At 40.2% G+C, this 18,209-nt stretch overlaps 1 protein-coding gene and 1 long non-coding RNA gene across 2 annotated transcripts in view; one reads left to right on the top strand and one right to left on the bottom strand.

Annotated features, from left to right (window-relative positions):
• Positions 1 to 5,837, bottom strand: part of LGMN (legumain) — a 30,599-nt gene extending 24,762 nt beyond the window's left edge. Inside the window, exons 1-2 of the mRNA XM_072623258.1 lie at positions 5,604 to 5,837; positions 2,085 to 2,239 (exon numbers count right to left, since the gene is read on the bottom strand). Of these exons, the coding sequence (XP_072479359.1) occupies positions 2,085 to 2,222 (138 nt within the window). The 5' untranslated portion in view covers positions 2,223 to 2,239; positions 5,604 to 5,837. The remainder of the gene's footprint in view (positions 1 to 2,084; positions 2,240 to 5,603) is intronic.
• Positions 5,838 to 13,038: 7,201 nt separating this feature from the next.
• LOC140513708 (uncharacterized) lies at positions 13,039 to 13,814 on the top strand. Its single transcript, XR_011970290.1, has 2 exons — positions 13,039 to 13,453; positions 13,598 to 13,814. It is a non-coding gene; the product is annotated as an uncharacterized lncRNA (long non-coding RNA).
• Positions 13,815 to 18,209: the final 4,395 nt, after the last annotated feature.

Raw genomic sequence — 18,209 nt, 5'->3', positions numbered from 1 at the left:
GCATTTATATAGCACTTTAAGAACTGCAAAGTGGTTTACAAATATTTCATTTTATCCTGACAAAAACCTTGGGAAGTAGGTTTTATTATATTTATTACATCTTATTATTTATTATTATAGTTATTATATTTAGGGAACAAATATAAACATGATAAATGATTTGTACAGGGTCACAAAGATAGTTCCTGGAGCCAGAAATGGATTCAGTTCTTCCTAAACAGGCTCTTAATACCAGCTGACCAACAGACTCATTTTGCCAGATTTTTTTTCTCTTCTCTAAAAAATTTGTTTTGTGGAATGGCTCTGTAGGAGGGAGAAGAAAGATATGGGGGAAAATTTAGGGGAAGTAAAAATGAAAATTAAAGTAATTCCAGAGAGTAAGTTTAACAACACTTATTGAGGAAGTGAAATAAAATTAGTACAGGTAAAAGAGTCTTTGGATTCACCAATTTAAAAAGTAACCCTACATTTTACACAATCCTTTGCTTTGAGGGTAGTCAGTTAAACTCACAGGTTTGGTTATATGAGATCCAAAGCATCTGAATCATTATGTCACCTCTCACTAACTCTTGGTTATGAATGATGAACTGATGTGGTCAATGACTCAAAATGCTAATATTCAAAACAAATCAATTCTTGGGGGAAAACCTTTCTGGCAAGTACTTGCTAAAGGTCTGACAGCTTTAGTCTTAGGATCATAGAGGTAGAAGAGTTCTCTGAGACCACCCTGTCCCATCTCTTCATTTTATAGATAAGGTACCTGAGGGTTCAAGAGGTTTAAGTGTCTTGTTGGAGGTCACATGGATGGTAATATCAGAGGAAGATGTCACTCCTTGATAAGTGAGCAGAGGATGAACAGTTTTCAACAAAGACAAATTAATAACCGCATAAAAAAACTGCAAATCACTAAATTAAAGATTTGCACTTCATACACCCCCTTAGACTGGCATAAGATATCAAAAGATTTTAAAAAATGGTAAACATCGGGTCTGTGGGATCAGGCGTAACAATACACTATGGAATGTGTAAATTCACCAAATGTACACCCTTTGACCCAGCAACCCTAAGCAGTGTAACCAAAGAGGTCATACTTTTTACGAGGACAAAGAATTGGAAGAAAAATGGGTGCCCACCAAGCAGGAATCCATAAACAAATGGAATTATGATCCTAATGAAAGATTATACTGTAAGAAACTGACATGAAACAGGAAAAAATTGGGGAGACATTTGCATGAGCTGAGAGAAGTAAGCAGAACCATGAACAATTTACACAATGACCAAGTTATAGTAAAGACAATAATTATTAAAAAACATTGGAACTCTGATCAGTGATTTCAGAGGCCAGATTGTGAAACACAGGCCCTCGGCCTCCTGGGAAAGAGGTGGGCTTCTACGTCTGGAATAAAACACATTTAGTCAGATTCTGAGGGGGAGGGGACCAGTCTGTTGATTTCCTTTGTTCAAAGGAAATGTCAGAAAGGAGATCTTTCAGTGGTTTTGCTTTTTCAAGAGCAGTAATAAAACATTTTAAATGTTAAATAGGAGTTATGCAAAATTAACAAATATCAATTCTCTACATGAGTATTAAAAAAAAACAATTATCAGTTAATTTTTAGTGAAGTCTAACATTTAACTAAGATACTTGTTGCTCATTCTTGGTGAAATGAAGTAGGTCAAGAGTCTCAAGTCTAGTTTCCTTAACTAGAATTTCATTACAAGGGCAGGTGGGGGAGGGAGAACAGCCATTGGGAAGCAAACGTCAGAAGCTCATCTGGGAATCATAGAACATTAGACCTGGAAGGGACCTTAAAGTTTACCATGTCCATTTTATGTTGTTCCCATTTTATGCAGGAGAAAAATGAGACTTGCCTTAACCAGTAACACCGAAGAGAGTAGGCCCCAGATCTCCTAATTTTGAGTCTTATACTCTTTTCCCACTAAATTATGCTGGCTTGTCCATTTTGGGAGGTCAGGCAAAAGGATAGTTTGTCTAACCAACAGTTCATTCTTGAGAATAATCTACAACTTTCAAGATTCCTTACATATTCCAAATATGGTAATCAATAAGAGAAGTCCTTTCCTACCTGATGTCTGTAGTTATCCCACCCAGAGGAGCCTGCCACAATAACAATCCAGTGCTTGCCTCCATCTTCAGTATCATCGAGGGGGAAAGTATTAATTCCTAGGACCACGGCCAGCAATACAATTGTCTTCAAAATCATTGTTTTTTGAGCTCAGACTGCCAAAATGTAGAGAAAATAAAAAGATTAAAGTTAAAAAAGCAACACCAAAGCACATTTTTTCAGCTTCAAAAAAACAAAAAAAACCCAAAAACCCCAACACAGTGATGAATGTGTCACAGATAAGCCTGTATATACACTGCAGAATGGACACAATACTCAATGGAACAGAGATGTCTCAAACTCTACATTTTACTTTCCACATCGTTAACAATTCACATTATACTGTACATGAGGCTACCCATTTTGCCCAATCTTTACCATATTAAACCAGAAAATATTTTTCATTTCTTGATACGTAAACCTTAAGTGGCACTTCTGGAATAATGTCTCATTTACAATTTGCTAATACAATTGCTAATTCAATCTGAGAGAAACATCTAAAATGTTGGGTATTAAGTGTTAAGAAAACATTCATGTATGCTAAACTGACAACCTATATTAAAACAGCTGACTCAAGTCTTTCAGTCAGGACCAACAATTTCAATGACATAAGGCAGAGGTGTTTTCTCCCTTCTCCTTTCCCCTTCCTCTCCTCAATTGTTTCTCCCTCCTCCCTTCCCCAGCCTAGATGATGCAGTGGAGGCGATATCAAAGCAGACATCACAGGACTGTGTCATGACGTTCTCTAAAATGGCCATGTACCTGACAGGAGAGCTGACAGCCACCAGTGAAAATCATAAACTTTGGGATATTATGAACTGACTAGCTTGAAGTATCTAGAAATGAAAAATACTGCAGTAAATATAAGTAGAAACCTTCAGATTAAATCTGAAATATGCAGCATTTCAGCCTTATCTGGATCTGATCACATTAACTGAGGAGCAAGCAGCAGCTCTAGAGCGGCAGACTTCAAGTTGGATGCATTTTCAAAGAAACTAGAAGCAAAGTACAATTAATTTAGAGGTGAAAAAAGATTTCTTCAGCACAATGATTTTAATTCCAAGAATGTTTCAAAAGAACTGAAATGCGTGCAATGTGATCAAACTTCTAAGCGTCATTTCCATAAAAGGAAGAGATCTAAGGAGAACCCCAGCCTCCACCTTTGGTTGGATGTGTAACTGGCTACCCTTTGAAGTTTTCCTAAAACTGTATCCCCTGGAACTTCATCCTATTGTGTGCCCTGGACCAAGGCTCAGAAATCAGGATCAAGGCAGTCTAGAGCAGACACAGATGAGACTGATCTTTAGGTCTCCCCTCTCCTAGGGGACTCTCTGTTCTGAATGTGCTCCCCCCATGTCCTCCATAAACCAGTTCTTGAACTTAAAATAATAACTGCCAGTTTATGACCTTCAAAAAATGTTAACTGGAAAATATCTAACAAAATAAATTAAAATATAACGTCAATTTGTGGTTCTCTAAATCTGTATGTTGCTGGCAGGGAAGAGGTTATTACTTGCAAATTCATCATCATCATCATCTTCAGGTACACCTTATCAGTAACCCTCTTCTTTGGATGGGTTGGAGGGCAGAACAAAAGGCTCCTCCCCAAAGCTTCCAGTTAAGATAAGACACTAGGAAGCTGAAAGAGATGGAGGAACGTACCTGGCCAGAGGGCACAAAGATAGTGGAGTCAAGTACAAGTGGTACAGCTAGTGGGAAATGAAGGGCTTTGGACCCAATTTAAAGGGAGGAATAAGTAATGATTCACTCTAGATGGAACTACAAGTTACCTAGGTGCTTTGTTAATTTTTTTTTAACTCCAGAATTTTCAATTTATGAGAAACAGCATCCAGAACCCAGTATTTTTAGGACAACAGTGGTAGTCAATGACAGTTTGGCTTCATTTCTAGTTTTTGCATAATTTAACATCCCTATCGATTGACCCTCTTAGGACTAGCTTCTTCAAGAACAATTTTAAATCTACTTCTAAAATTATAAATTCACCCTAGTTGGGAGGAAATGTCATGTACAATTACGTTTTATAAAATAAAACAAGTCCACAGCTTTGTTTAGAGTAATAGATGGTAATCTTTTGATTTGGAAAAGATGAAAGATACCCTCCTGAACTCCTACATTGTCATTATAACCAGATACTAAATCTTGCCATTTCTACTTCTACAACATCCCTAGCATCTGTCCCCTTCTCCCTACTCAAGTGTAACCACTCCAAAAGTAGTGTTTTTCACACTACACTACTGACACCCAATTCACAGCTACTTCAAATACACCAAAGGAAGGCAAGCGCTGATAGGAGACTTCAGGTCTTTGTAAACTCATAGTGGTGGCAGAGGAGTGTCTAGTTTTGATAACAGCTGTTATCCAAACAGCTCACAGTTCCCAGTTTGGTTGAAAGAAAAAAAGCCCAGGATGACAGTAATTAATATAAGCAACTACAGGTTGTTCCCAGGATCAAATGAGAGAACTGTAAAAGTCGGAGCCCAGTGCTTGGCACATAGCAGTTGCTATCTAAAGTTGGATGTTGTTATCTGGACAAGGGTGTGGGCAGTGACATCAGGGTGACCACTAGTTCGTGTGCTTGTCCTTCGTGCCATCAGAGACATGATGCCAGGACTGGCCCTGGACTTGGCTTTGGGGGAGGGCAGTGCAGGTCCCCAGCCTCCCTTCTCCTCCAGAGCCATCTGGACCCAGTGCCCAGATATTGATCAGGGTGAGTGGAGATGGCCCAGGATGCACTGGGAGACCTTAGCCCCTCACTTGGGGTGAGGCAATGCCCATTCACTGAACAGGCCAGTTTCACAAGCAGTAACCGCGGCCCCGCTAGGACCAAGGGGGAGGCTCCGGACCCACCTGCCCCAGGGGGAGTCCGATGTAGGAGGAGGCGCAGGCGTGTGGGTTTCCTTTGGGGGAACACGGCCCGCGCAGGAATCGGTCTTGCGTGACTCAGTCTTTACTTTTAGGAGGGGGGAAGGGAGAAAAATAAAATGCCTGTTCCCGTAGAGGTCCCGCGCTCAACCCCCCTGGGCCTCAGTTTCCTTATCTGTAAAATGGGCCCCAGAAGTCCCTTCCAAGCCCACGCCTAGGTTTCCCGGAGCCGGGTCACTCCAGAAGAGGGAGAGTCCCTGAAAATTCCCGACTAAAACCCCAGCGCTCACAAAGGGCAAAAGAGAAAAATAAAACATCTCCGGGCCGTCCGGGGAGAACCTGGGGGGGAGGGGAGAACCTGGGGGGGAGGGGAGGACCTGGGGGGGAGGGGAGAGCCTGGGGGGGGACGGGAGAGCCTGGGGGGGAGGGGGGGAGAACCTGGTATAAGGGGGGAGGGGAGAACCTGGGGGGGAGGGGAGAACCTGGGGAGGGGAGGGGGGAAGGGAGGGGAGGGAGGGTCCACAGCCTCGAGCGCGGCGGACATCGGGAGCTCGCGGGGTGAGCCCAGCCCGTGGGAACCAAACAAAGCTGGGTTACCTGCTCTCGGCGGAGGCGTGGCGTCCGTCCGCGGGAGGCCCCGGGACAAATCACGGGCGCGACGCGCGGCCACGAGCTGCGGGTCCCCACACCGGCCCCGGGTCCACTCCGACGGGAGGCGGCTTCGCCCTCCGGCTCGCAGGAGCTGAACCTCCGCCAAACCACGGGACCTTAAGAAGACGCCAGGCCTCACACGCCCCCACGCCTCCACGCCCACCCCTGCAGGTGATTGGCGGAGCCCGGTGACGGGGCGGAGTCTAGAAGGGCCAATGGGAAGAAGGTGTGTGGGAGTCGCTGGGCTGGAAGACTACGAGTCCCAGGGTGCAACGAGGTGTTTGGAGATTTCTGAGCGGGCCACGTGCTAGCCGGGTGACTACTAAAGGGAGTGAGGTCGCTTGGTGTGATTTTCAGTAGTTAGGTAGAACAACCGTTCAAATCTATTGACCCTTTCACAGAGCCTCGTAACCACTCTGTTACAGAGATCGGAAAAATAAGCACCGGCTGCTCCAGATGGCAGCTAACATTTAGTGTAGCCTCCTCAGGGTCAGGCACCATGCTAAGGGCTTTACAATTAATTCTTCTGAATTAATTGTAATTAATTTTTAATTGTTGTAATTGCAACCCTGAGAAAGGTTCTAGAAGGTGCTATTATTTGATATACATATATACACACATATATGTATGTATATATGTATGTATGGGTATATAGATGCGTGTATATATACATATATACATACACACACATATATATGATGGAGTACAGACTCTAGGAACCTTCTTGGACTCTCCTGGAGTCTTCCCACTTGATCCCTCCGTCCCCAGAGGCCCATGGGGTTTTCATTATCACTATGCCCAAATCTCTGCTGTACTCCCCACTTCCATAGGAAGACTTCTTAAAAACTGAGTGAAAAGCTTTTTCTAGGATGGATTAAAGGAGCCCTTCAAGCTTAGGCTCTAAGAACCTATTTTTATTATCTCTTACCATTCCTCTACCCACATTAGTGCCTGGATATCATGGAAACTTGTAGGAAATAACTTTTGTCAGTTGCATTAAATAACCTTGCAATGGGAAATGTTGCCCCGCCCCTCCCTCAAGTAGTAACTGTTTCTCTTTTGGGTCTTCCTGAGGGTCTTGCCCTCCTAGTTTGATTTTTTTTTTTATTAAAGGGACCATTTCCTTTCCTAAAGAGGCCCATTCACTGAATGGACGTTCCCTCACTCAAAGTGAGGACTTGAAAAGACCTTAGTTTAAAAGGGCCAAGGTCTCCTACTGAATCTTGAGCCATCTCTAGTTGTCCTGATTGATGTCTGGCAGTTGGATCCAGAAGGCTCTGGAGGAGAAGGTGAGAGGCTGGTGACTTTGCCTCACTCAAAGTTAATTGCAAGTCATGTTATCATCTCCCTGATGTCACAGTCCTCTTTGAGAATGAAGGACAAACCACAAATTACTACAAATAAACTAGAAGTTGTACAGGAGTTGCTGACCTGAATTTGTGGCAAAGAGTTTCCTCATCTGGGAGTTAACTGAGTCCATCTTAGCAACCAAGAAGACAATACACATTATCACGGCAGGGTACACCACCATTTCCAAGCCTTCCCCCACTTGCTGGGGTCTTCCCACAAACAAACACTCGCAGTCCTAGCTGTCTGCTTGCCTGAGTCCTCTCTCTCCCTCCCTCAACTTCCTTGACTTGCAGCTGAGGAATCTGAGATCCAGAGGGGTTATTTGTCCAAGGTCACATAGGTAATAAGTTGATGAACCAGGATTAGAATCAGGTCTTCCCTGAGTTACTGTGAGAAAAGAACTTAGTTGATCTGAAAGTGTTACATAAATATGAGTTATGATGATAATAGACTCTGTACTCAATACTTTATGTGTACTATTAGATTCTTTGCAGGTTCAAGAAAGCAGAGTCAGACCACAGGTGCCATAATCATTGACTAAATACAGAGAGAAAAGGACTAGGTAAAGACAGTGGTGACACAACTGCCTTCTTTAAAGCACAATTAGCCAACACGTTGGTCATGTCCAACCAACTATGCACTATTCCACATTCATAGTTCCTTGTGTCTTTAATACTGGGAGGGAAATACATTTTCTCAACTTTTCTCCAGGACCAAACTTGATCATTATAAATACACAGCATTCAGTTTTGTTGACACTTTGTAGTCATTACACATATTAAGCTCTTGATGCTGCTTTCTTCACTGCTTCAGTTCATATAACTCTTCCCAAGAGAAATTCGGGTTCTAAGCACCTAAGGGAGAGCACATTGGAGTCATGGTGCGCAGTCTGTAGGAAGGCATTGAAGCTGGAGATAAAATGTTGCATACATGGAAAAGTAAATAGGTCAATTTGGCTGGATCTTGGAGTAGCATCTTGGGGAGCATTCTGTGATGATCCCAGAAAGGTAGGCAGGGGCCACATTGGAAAGGACTTAAGTACCAAACAGAGGAATTTTTGTTTGATCCTAGAAACAGTAAGAAGTCACTGGAGCTTTCTGAGTTGAGGAATGGCATAGTCTGACATGCTTTAGAAATGTCAGTTTGGCACTGTATAGAGGACAGACTGGGGAGAGGGGAAAGATTTGAGGTAAGGGGGTTATTTCAGTAGTTCAGAAGTGAAAATGCAAAGTACAGTATTATTACTTTTTCTTCAAAAGGCAATAAGAACCAGGCATAAGAGATGATGAGTGTATTGTAGGAATAGATAAGAGAGTTGCAGAACTCAAAGGGACAAAACAGAATTTAATTGGACAATCACAGGTTCACTGAAATGCCTTGTTAGCATCAACCAGACTCTTGCTCATCCCTCTATGTTATTTTTATATGTACCACATCCCCTCCCTATTGAATTATGAGCTCCTTTGTCTCCCCAGAGGCTACCACAGTGCCTTCTACATTTTTTCATCAGTATAACGTACTGCTCTTGAGAAAACTCCCTTTATGACTGTAGATCTTCACCTTAAAGTAGGGTTTCTTAACTTTTCTGTGTCATGGTTTCCTTTGGTAGTCTAATAAAGTCTATGCACCCCTTCTCAAGATAATGTTTTTAAATTCATAAAATAAAATATAATGGGAGTTGGGTACATGAGCTGACCTCATCGGCTTGCTTGGCTAATGCAGACTTTCCACGTGGAGGATTGTAAGGAGGTAGATTTTGTTATTCTTTTTTAGATAATAACTCCCATAATAGCTCCCAGGAGCCTAGATAATAATTCCTAGAATCATAGTGAAAAACAGTTCTACTGTAACTACTCAGTGAGATATGGAATGACATAATGTGATATTTACTGTGCTAGTGCTGAATGATGATATTGCTCAAGTTAAACTGTGAGCTTAATGTTGGCAAAATGCTCTCTTTGTCTGTTGCCCAATAAGTCACGTGGGCACTGGTCAGCGAGTGGGCATTTGGGTAATGCAAGAAGGAATGCATGTATCTGCCTCAACTGTCTCCCATCGAGACTTAGGAGATCTGTAGTTGTAGTTCCTACTATATTCTCTCCCAACCCTGTGAGAAGAGTTGTAGGGAAGCTGTAGGAGTTGGTGCTCCTGTTATCAGCAACCCCTTGTGAAAAGACTAGACTAGAATAAAGTAAGCTTATTTAACCCCTTATTATGACTCTGTTTCTGTCTTCCTGTTTACCTGGATCAAGAGTGAACCTACGCTAGAACACACAGTTACATGTGTGTTTACCTGTGAAATAAGGATGGTAAGGTGCTTACTTCTGAGAGAATTGTGATTATGTCATTGGAGAGACTGTGGAACATGTGTAGACTTTTTAACTGTTTCCTGTTGACTAACCACATGCTTTGGAGGAGCCTTTTTCTATCGACTCTGTACCCAAGAGTGAGTCAGTTTCAGCCACTTCTCTAAGAGAAAATATCTCAGGTCCTTCTGCTCCTCCTAGGCAATATTTTCCCCAAGAAATGAGCCTTAAGTCCTAGATCTGTTCATTCATTCTTTTCCATTCTGGGTGAAAGGAGTGAAGTCTCTGACCTTGGAACTTTCAAAAGTCAAGAAAACAGGAATCCAGGAGTTGGAATCAAGGTCAGGTTTTGCATTAGGGAATTAGGGTATCAATGCCCTAAGGAGCAAGGATTGTTCTTCAGGAGCCACCATACCCCATTTGAACATGAACTTGGTGGAACCAATGGTATATAGGAATTCAGCTAAGTTAGAGCTTACTCTTTCAGAGACCAAGGTGGTATAGGGGAAGGTGTCCTCCAGAGGTAGTAGGGAGAAATGCTTATAGTTTTATTCTTGCTCTATCTTTCAAGTATATACCTCTTTGTAAAAATCTAATTGAAGCGAAGCAGTAAAATGAAACTGAGATGCTAATTATAAGTGCCTAAAAATGGTGGAAATACAGCTTATGTTAGCTCAAGTTGATGGCATTTGAGAAAAGACACTCCAACTTCTCAGGATATAACAGAATCCTGTAGGGAAAGTGCAGGAGCCTAGTACTGGTAAGCTTAGAGACAGGATCAGAGCAAACAAGTTACAAAATTATGTAGGATTACAAAGGACCAATTATAAAAAAGTACAGTTATTAAAAACAAAATTGGGTTCACAGTCCCCAGGTTAAGAACCCCTGATTAAGTTATCTCAGGTCCTGGATAAGTGATCTGAGATTTCTTTAGTGTAGAGAATTGTCAAGGAAATACCTTCTACAAATACAAATCTTCACCTCTAGTCTTAAAGTTGTCTGTGTACTTAAAGAAGTGGTTTGCTTGGCTAAGGTCACACAGTCAATAGGTATTAAAGAAGGAAGTTGAATTTGCATCTTCATGAGAAGTCAGCTCTTTATTCACCTTGAACATAACATCCTCCTCCTCCTCCCAAGGAAGGTACACTCCAGGCCCAAAAGCTGCCTTTTTCCTCCAGGTTTACAGGCTACATTTCTTGCTCAAAGATCAAGCCTCAAACTCAATTCGCTGGAGCTCATAGACTGGACAACAGGTCTCCATCCACCTAGCACAGCCTGAATGTAATTACTGAATAGTAATTGTTTCTCTTTTACCCAGGGACTCTGAGGGTCTTCCCCTCCCAGTTTGATTTTTTTTTTTTATTAAAGGGGCAATCCCTTGAGTAACTACTTAAAGAGGCCTATTCATTGAAGTTAGAATCTGATAAGACCTCAGCCTAAAATGGCCAGGGTCATACCTTGTATCCTATGCCATCTCCAGTCATCCTGATGAATATCAGGCCACTGGACCCAGATGGCTCATGAGAAGAAAGTGAGGTTGGTGACCTTGCACAGCCCTCCCTCTCTCTAATCAAAGTCAACTGCAAGTCATGTCATCATCTTGATGTCAAGTCCTCTTTGAGAACAAAGGACAAACACAACAACAGGAAATTAATACATATGCTGATTTAATTTTTTATTTCTTTTAAAAACATTTTAAAATCTTTTTGCTCATTTAATTTAAATGATTTTCATTTCATCTGCACATGAGGCCTGATGGAAGAGGAGGTATAATGGGGGGGATGTGGGTGTGTATGCAGAGGTAATATGCTAGGGAGTGGTATATTGAAAAGAACATTCAATTTTAGTCTGAAGGATCCTAGGTTCTAGTCAGAATCTGCCAATTAGATGGTGGTAGTGAGCTTGGGTAAGTCACTTCCCCTCTTTGGTCCTCAGTTTCTCTATCTCTTCAAATAAAAATCTCGAGGAGCTGTGACCTCATCCAACCATTCTGGAGAGCAATTTGAAACTATGCCCAAAGGGCTACAAAAATGTGCATACCCTTTGACCTAGCAATATTGCTTCTAGGATTATACCCCCAAGAGATCATAAAAATGGGAAAGGGTCTCACATGTACAAAAATATTTATAGCAGCACTCTTTGTGGTGGCCAAAAACTGGAAATCAAAGGGATACCCATCAATTGAGGAATGGCTGAATAAATTATGGTATATGAATGTAATAGAATACTATTACACTATACGAAACGATGAACAAGAAGACTTCAGAGAGGCCTGGAAAGACTTATATGAACTGATGCTGAGTGAAAGGAGCAGAACCAGGAGAACTTTGCGCACAGCAACGACTATAGCGTGTGAGAGTTTTTTCTGGTAGACTTGGAACTTCATAGCAATGAAAGGACTTAAAAAATAGAAATAAAAAATTCCCAATGGTCTTCTAAGGCACAATGCCTTCCACATCCAGAGAAAGAACTACGGAATTCAATCACAGAATGTAGCAGATCTTTTTTTGTGTGCATTATGTTTTGGTTTGTTATATGATTTCTCCCATTCATTTTAGTTCTTCTATACAGCATGACTATAGTGAAAATGTATTCAATAGGAATGTATGTGTAGATCCTATATATAATTGTATGCCATCTCAGGGAGGGAGCAGGGAAGTGGGGAATAGGTAGGGGGAAAAAATCTAAGTTTTATGGTAGTGATTGTAGAACACTAAAAATAAATAAAATTAATATGTTACAAAAAATAAAAATAAAAATCTCAAGTAGAGAAGCTTCCTCTTCAGAAAACGCAGGTCTAATCTGGGCCCAATGATCCAAGAGTTGCTATTTTTGTCTGTGACATTCCTTCATTTCTTTATTATTAACTATGATCTCTACATGCAAACAGGAAAATATTTCACCGTCCCTGAAGTATGCCTGTCAAAAAGAAAGTGAAAAGACAGTCAGAGAACAGGAAAATGAGGAAGAAACCTAATAGTTATTCCACCCCCAAGAATGAAAGAGCAACAGGGGGGTGATAAAATGGCATTAACCATTCTAATGAGAATAGGTGCCTTCCTAGAAGGGCTAAATGTTAATTAGGGACATAATTTTCATAAGGAATGATGCACTATGGGACTTAGGTGGAATGGCATACCACAAATCTTTTGTGGAATTCATAAGAATAGAATAATATGGTTTATAGAGATGTCTCTTTTTTTAAGCCACTAGAAATGGAAACTTTACTAATCAATTTTTTTCTTAAGAACACAGAATTTTGAAATTGGAAAGAACCTTAGAGATCATCTAGTCAAACCCCCTTATTATAAAATGAGAAAACTGGAGTCCAGTGAATGAAAGTGACTAGCCTGTGATTACACAGCTTATTAGAGTCTAAATTAGGAAAAAAATGCAATTAAAAGGCGCCAGGGAAGAAGTGAGTAATGAAATAAGTTTGATGAGGTCAAGGGGACCTCTGAAGCATTTCTTAGTTTATTTCAAAAGACCTTTAGTCATTCAACATGCATTTAATAAGTGACTCTTTGTAAAGTACTTTGTGCCAAGATTTTCTTCTAAGGCTCGGTCATGTCACCTTTAAGGGTTTTTTGATCCCTTGTTTACTCTAAAAAGGTTGCTATTTATCATTAACAAAGGGTTGGCTTATCAAAAAAGTGAACTCCCCATCACTAGAAATATTCAAGCAGAAACTAAATAAACCCATTTAGGAATGTTATAAAGGTAATTCCTGCACTGGGTAATAGGTTGGGGTTTGATTTTTGTGCTTGTTTATTTGGTTTTTGACTAGGTAAAAGAGGCCATTCTCTGCCTGTTTTCATACCTAGCCTTAATCACTGAATAGCAAACTAAGACCTGTTAAAGACTTTAGCTTAAAAAGGCCAAGGTCTCCCACTGCATCCTGGGCCATCTCCAGTCATCATGATGAATATCTGGCCAATGGACCAAGATGGCTCTGGAGGAGAAAGTGAGGCTGGTGACTTTGTACAGCCCTGCCTCACCTTCGCGTCATGGTATGAACAAAGGACAAACAACAACAATTACAAAAAGGCAGTGTCAACTGGGTGCCCAAAACTATGTAAGGCATTTTGGGGAATATAAGAGAAAAAAGGGATCACTGTGTTCAAGTTCCTTATAGTCCAGGTAAGTATTCTTAATTTGACGTTCATGAACTTTTAAAAAAAAATCTATTATTTTTATATGTTTTTAAATATTTTTTATAAACTATATTTTAATATAAGTGATTTCCATTGTAATCTTGTGTTTTATTTTATGCATTCAAAACAGTCTGAGAAGGAGTCCATAGGCTTCACCAGCCTGCCGAAGGGACCCATGACATATCTGAAGAGTTGAGAATGCCTGGTCTATTGAGGAAAATGAATATGAGAGATTTGACGTCGGCTCTGATCTGCCATTTTTGGGCACGTGAAAGAGTGAATAAACCTACAGTTATATAGGCATAGCTTAGAATTAAAGCAGCATGACCAGCTGGCTAATAATGTAATATATAGCTATGGATAATTATAACACTCAACATGATACAAAAAATGTACTTCTCTAGTACAAAACAAAATACTACACAAGGTTTTATGTGAGGGAAGTCGCCACTGATGAGGGATCAAGGAAAGCCTCATGGAGAAAGTAGCATTTGGGTTGGGCTTTAAGTATGGATAGGAATTCAATAGGTAAAGAAGGGGAGAAAGAACATACTACACTACAAGCACAGGAAATAATATTAGCAAAGATAAGGAGACAAGAAAGTATAGCGAATATTTGGAGGCACAAAGAATAGTTCGGTAACTAAAGAGAAGGGTATAAAACAGAGTAACTTGAGATAAGATTGGAATGAGAGAGTGGTGACAGTTTGCAGAGAACCTCAAATGCCAGGCAGAATTTCACTCATTAGGCAATAGGGAGCCATTTAAAAATTTGAGAATGAGTCACATGACTACATTTATATTGGAATAAGTGGCACAGTGGATAGAGGGCCAGGCCTTGAGTCAGGAAGACTCATTTGTCTGAGTTCCAATCTGGCCTCAGACACTAGCTATGGGTGTCTGGGGTAAATCACTTAACCCTGTTTGCCTCAGTTTTCTCATCTGTAACATGAGCTTGAGAAGAAAATAGCAAACTTCTTCAGTATCTTTGTCAAAAAAAAACCCCCACACAGGATCTCAAAGAGTCGAACATGCCTGAAACAACTCAACAACGAAAAGTAGCCAACGTTTCTGGGAAACTACTTCCCTTCCAGGGCTACATATGTTCTGAGTCCCTTTGAGTAACATGTACCCTGTACCCTACCCTTTTCAGTGGGCCCTTTGATTAAAGACGTGTAAAAGCAGAGGCTTCTCAATGGTCAACATGTGCTCCCTATTCCCCATACAGGGACTATATTAAAAAAAAATTGGCAACTAAGCAGGAAGAACCACACCCTCTCAGTAGACTTTAAAAGGAGGGCCAACTTTTGGCATTGCTGTCTTTCCGTATGTTGGGGGTGTTAGTATTCTCTGAGCTCTTCTTTCAGACTTCAAGCAAGAGGAGGACAGAGATCTCATGCCTCTCTCCACCTCTCTGAAAGCTATAACAACTCTCTGTACATGACAATAAGCACATGTGCTTGCCCTAGATGAACTTAAAACTGGACATCAAGTCCCTTGTGGCTTTGTCTGCTATGTGATTCTTTTCCTGATCACAAGTGACAGATGAGAAATATAGAGATAGGCCTTTGAAAAAACTTTGTGAGTGTGAGGGGGAAGTGTGATTGAGTACTGATTGCCCAGCAAGAAATTATCTCTGACTTTATACACAGCAACAACCACAGTGTGTGAGGATTTTTTCTGGTAGACTTGGAACTTCATTGCAATGCAAGGACTTACTTTATTCCAATGGTCTCTTAAGACAAAATGCCTTCCACATCCAGAGAAAGAACCATGGAATTTGATCACAGAATGTAGCAGATAATTTTCTTTTGTATTACATTTTGGTTTGTTTTACGATTTCTCCCATTCATTTTAATTCTTCTGTGCAACATGACTAAAGTGAAAATATATTCAGTAGGAAGGTATGTGTAGAACCTATATAAAATTGTATGGTGACTCGGGGAGGAAGTGGGGAGGGAGAGAGTAGGAGGAGGAGTCAGGGGAAAAAATCTAAGTTACATGGAAGTGATTGAAGAACACTGAAAACAAATAAAATAATAATGATTAAAAAAAAGAATTTATCTCTGAAACAACTTCTCAGAAAAGACCATACCAGGAGGCTGAACCTAAACCATGCTCAGGATCTTGAGTGAGTCATTTGGATGGTAGAAAGATAAGATAAAGATGAAATGTCCATTCAGCAGTTCCACAAAGTGTTTCATGTCTTAACGTTTTAAAGATAAACCCCCCAGGAGAATATAATAGCTGTTATGGGTTATTGAGTTATGATTTAAGTATATGTCAGTATGCACTTAATGAGGTTTTTAAGCATTTATTTTGTGATGGAAGAAATTAATAACTGTCCTATAACTGATCTATTTCATACATTGAGTACTTTTACTATAAGAGAAGGGAAGAGAAGAAAAAGAAATAAGCACTTATTAAGCACCTATGATATGCCAGGCACTATATTTCCCCTTTTGAGGAAGACCTTGGACATGAGCCAAGCTTAACTATTTTTTAAAAGGTTGTTCTACTCTAGGGTATGGGTATAGTTAGCTATAAAGTCATAAAAAGTCTGGCTGCGCTCTTTAAAGTTCGAGCCAGGAGGTCTATGTGAGCCCAGAACTGGGGTACTTTAGAGAACAGGTACACAGGTCTCTGAAACCAGCAGATCTATTACATATTCATAAAAATATTACTCTGGCCACATGTGAAAGATGCAGTGGAGAAGGAAGAGAGTGGAGGTAGAAAGGCTTATTAGATAATCAATACAACAAAACTATGTGTAATCCCTCAAAGAAAATGTATTTAATGGAATAGAAGATTTCTAATGAAAAGGCCCAAACTGAGTAGATATTTTGAAATAGAAAAGCAGATGCCAAAAGACAGAGAAGGCTACACATATTTGTTTAATTGGAAGGAAATATGTGGGGGTGAATTGTTTACATGTTAATAAGGGATTGTTGAGTTACAAACATTTTCTCAAAACCCTGAAAGCTTCAAGGGTCATAGAGAAAAGTAAAAAGGATGGAAGGTTTTGGGGTGATTTTGTTGTGTTTTGGTGATCTTAGGAGAGGATGAAAATTGTAGGGATGGAGCAATACTGGGGAAGAAAGGAGGAGACAAGGGAGAGAAATCATTATTATAAAATAGAGGTACCTAAGATGAACATTATGTTATCACTGAGGAAGGGATGTGGAACAGGTATCCCATGAATCTCACTTTCATCTGAACTGAGTAAAGAATATTGAGCACAATTAAACACACTCACACCCACATTTTCCAATGACCTAATGAAAAGATTGACAGAATAGAAAACTAACCAGAGAAAAAATAATTACAGACATACACTATCTTGCCTCTTGGCAGGACTAGATTTCAACCCTGAGGAGAAGGGACATTGCTATTTTTTAAATTTACTATATAATTCCAGGACCTGAATTAGGATAAATAGAACTACCTTTCTACTGAGCAACTGAGTGATTAGTCAAAATAACATCTCACCCAATTTGAAAAGCATCCTGTGGGACTTCATTGACTGGAGTAAGGAAAAAGACAAATAGTGTAGCCCTGGTATAGTTTAAGCTTGAACCTGATGGGACTTAGAGCCATAGTTAGCCTTCCTAAAAATAAAGGGGAAAAAAAAGGAGTCAACTATTTAGTTAACAAGGTCCAGGCAAGATAAGTGCTCTTAGGCAAGACAAGGCATTCCTGGCAAGTAAATGATTAATATAGTTAATGCTAATAACGAAAGAGGAAAATAGTTAGTCATCTGACAGAGATCAGTTCCCTTAGCTTGTCATGTGTTAGTTTAAAAAAAAAAAGAGATGTGTACAAAATGACTTAAAAAGTGCTCACAGGTCTGAAACAGAATTTGCTGAGTAAATAGTTCCCCAGTGTTCTGTAAAAGACATGACGGTAAATGGTATTATCCTGAGGCTCTATTGAGAAATCTGGTTTTTCTTTCAAGATTGAAAGCATCCCTTGCTCCTTTATTGTTTGAACCCCAGGGGCCCACAGGAATATTTAGATTGTTTAATGTCGACATTATAATGTCATTATAATAACCACTCACGAGACTGGAAGAGATAAGGGATAGAGAGCTGCTCTCAAAGTCAGGAGGAGAGTGTGTGGTAATGGATAGAGTACAAGACTTAGAATCATGAAGGCCAGGGGTCACATTTTACTTCCAACACTAACAGAGCGCGTAACCCTAAACAAGTCACCTAAGTGTTCTGAGCCTCAGTTTTCTCTTCTGTCAAATGAGAGGGTTGGACTAGATAGATTTTCAGGTTCCTTCCAGCTCTAATTCTATGATCCTATGATTTAGGACCTGAGTTCAAGTCTTTCCTCTGATACATACAGATAGTGTGACCTTGGGCAAGTCTTGTGTTATATTGTTTTTTTGTGTTTTTGTATTACTGCCTTACACGTAACAGGCATTTTAATGAATATTTGTTAAATACAAATTATATTGAAGAAATTTAGATGAAACCCTGAGGGGTGACTATTATACCACTAACCCTGGAACAGAGGCCCAGAACATACCATATTACACAGATTAAAACATATTTGTGTAACATTCTGGGCCTCTGTCCCAGGTTTGGTGATTCAGCAGCTCTGCTATATCACACCTCAGGTTCTAGGAATAGATTATTATCATTTATTGAAATTGTTTGAATCTAGCTTTATGTAGCTAGAAGATTGTCTAACCTAAAAAAGCTTACTGTAGAAGTAAACGTCATACTGCATCAGAG

This window comes from Notamacropus eugenii, chromosome 7 (genome assembly GCF_028372415.1).
Source record: "Notamacropus eugenii isolate mMacEug1 chromosome 7, mMacEug1.pri_v2, whole genome shotgun sequence".
Lineage (NCBI taxonomy): Eukaryota > Metazoa > Chordata > Mammalia > Diprotodontia > Macropodidae > Notamacropus > Notamacropus eugenii.
Note: the sequence above shows the minus strand (reverse complement) of the source record. Positions and strands in the feature narration are given on the sequence as shown.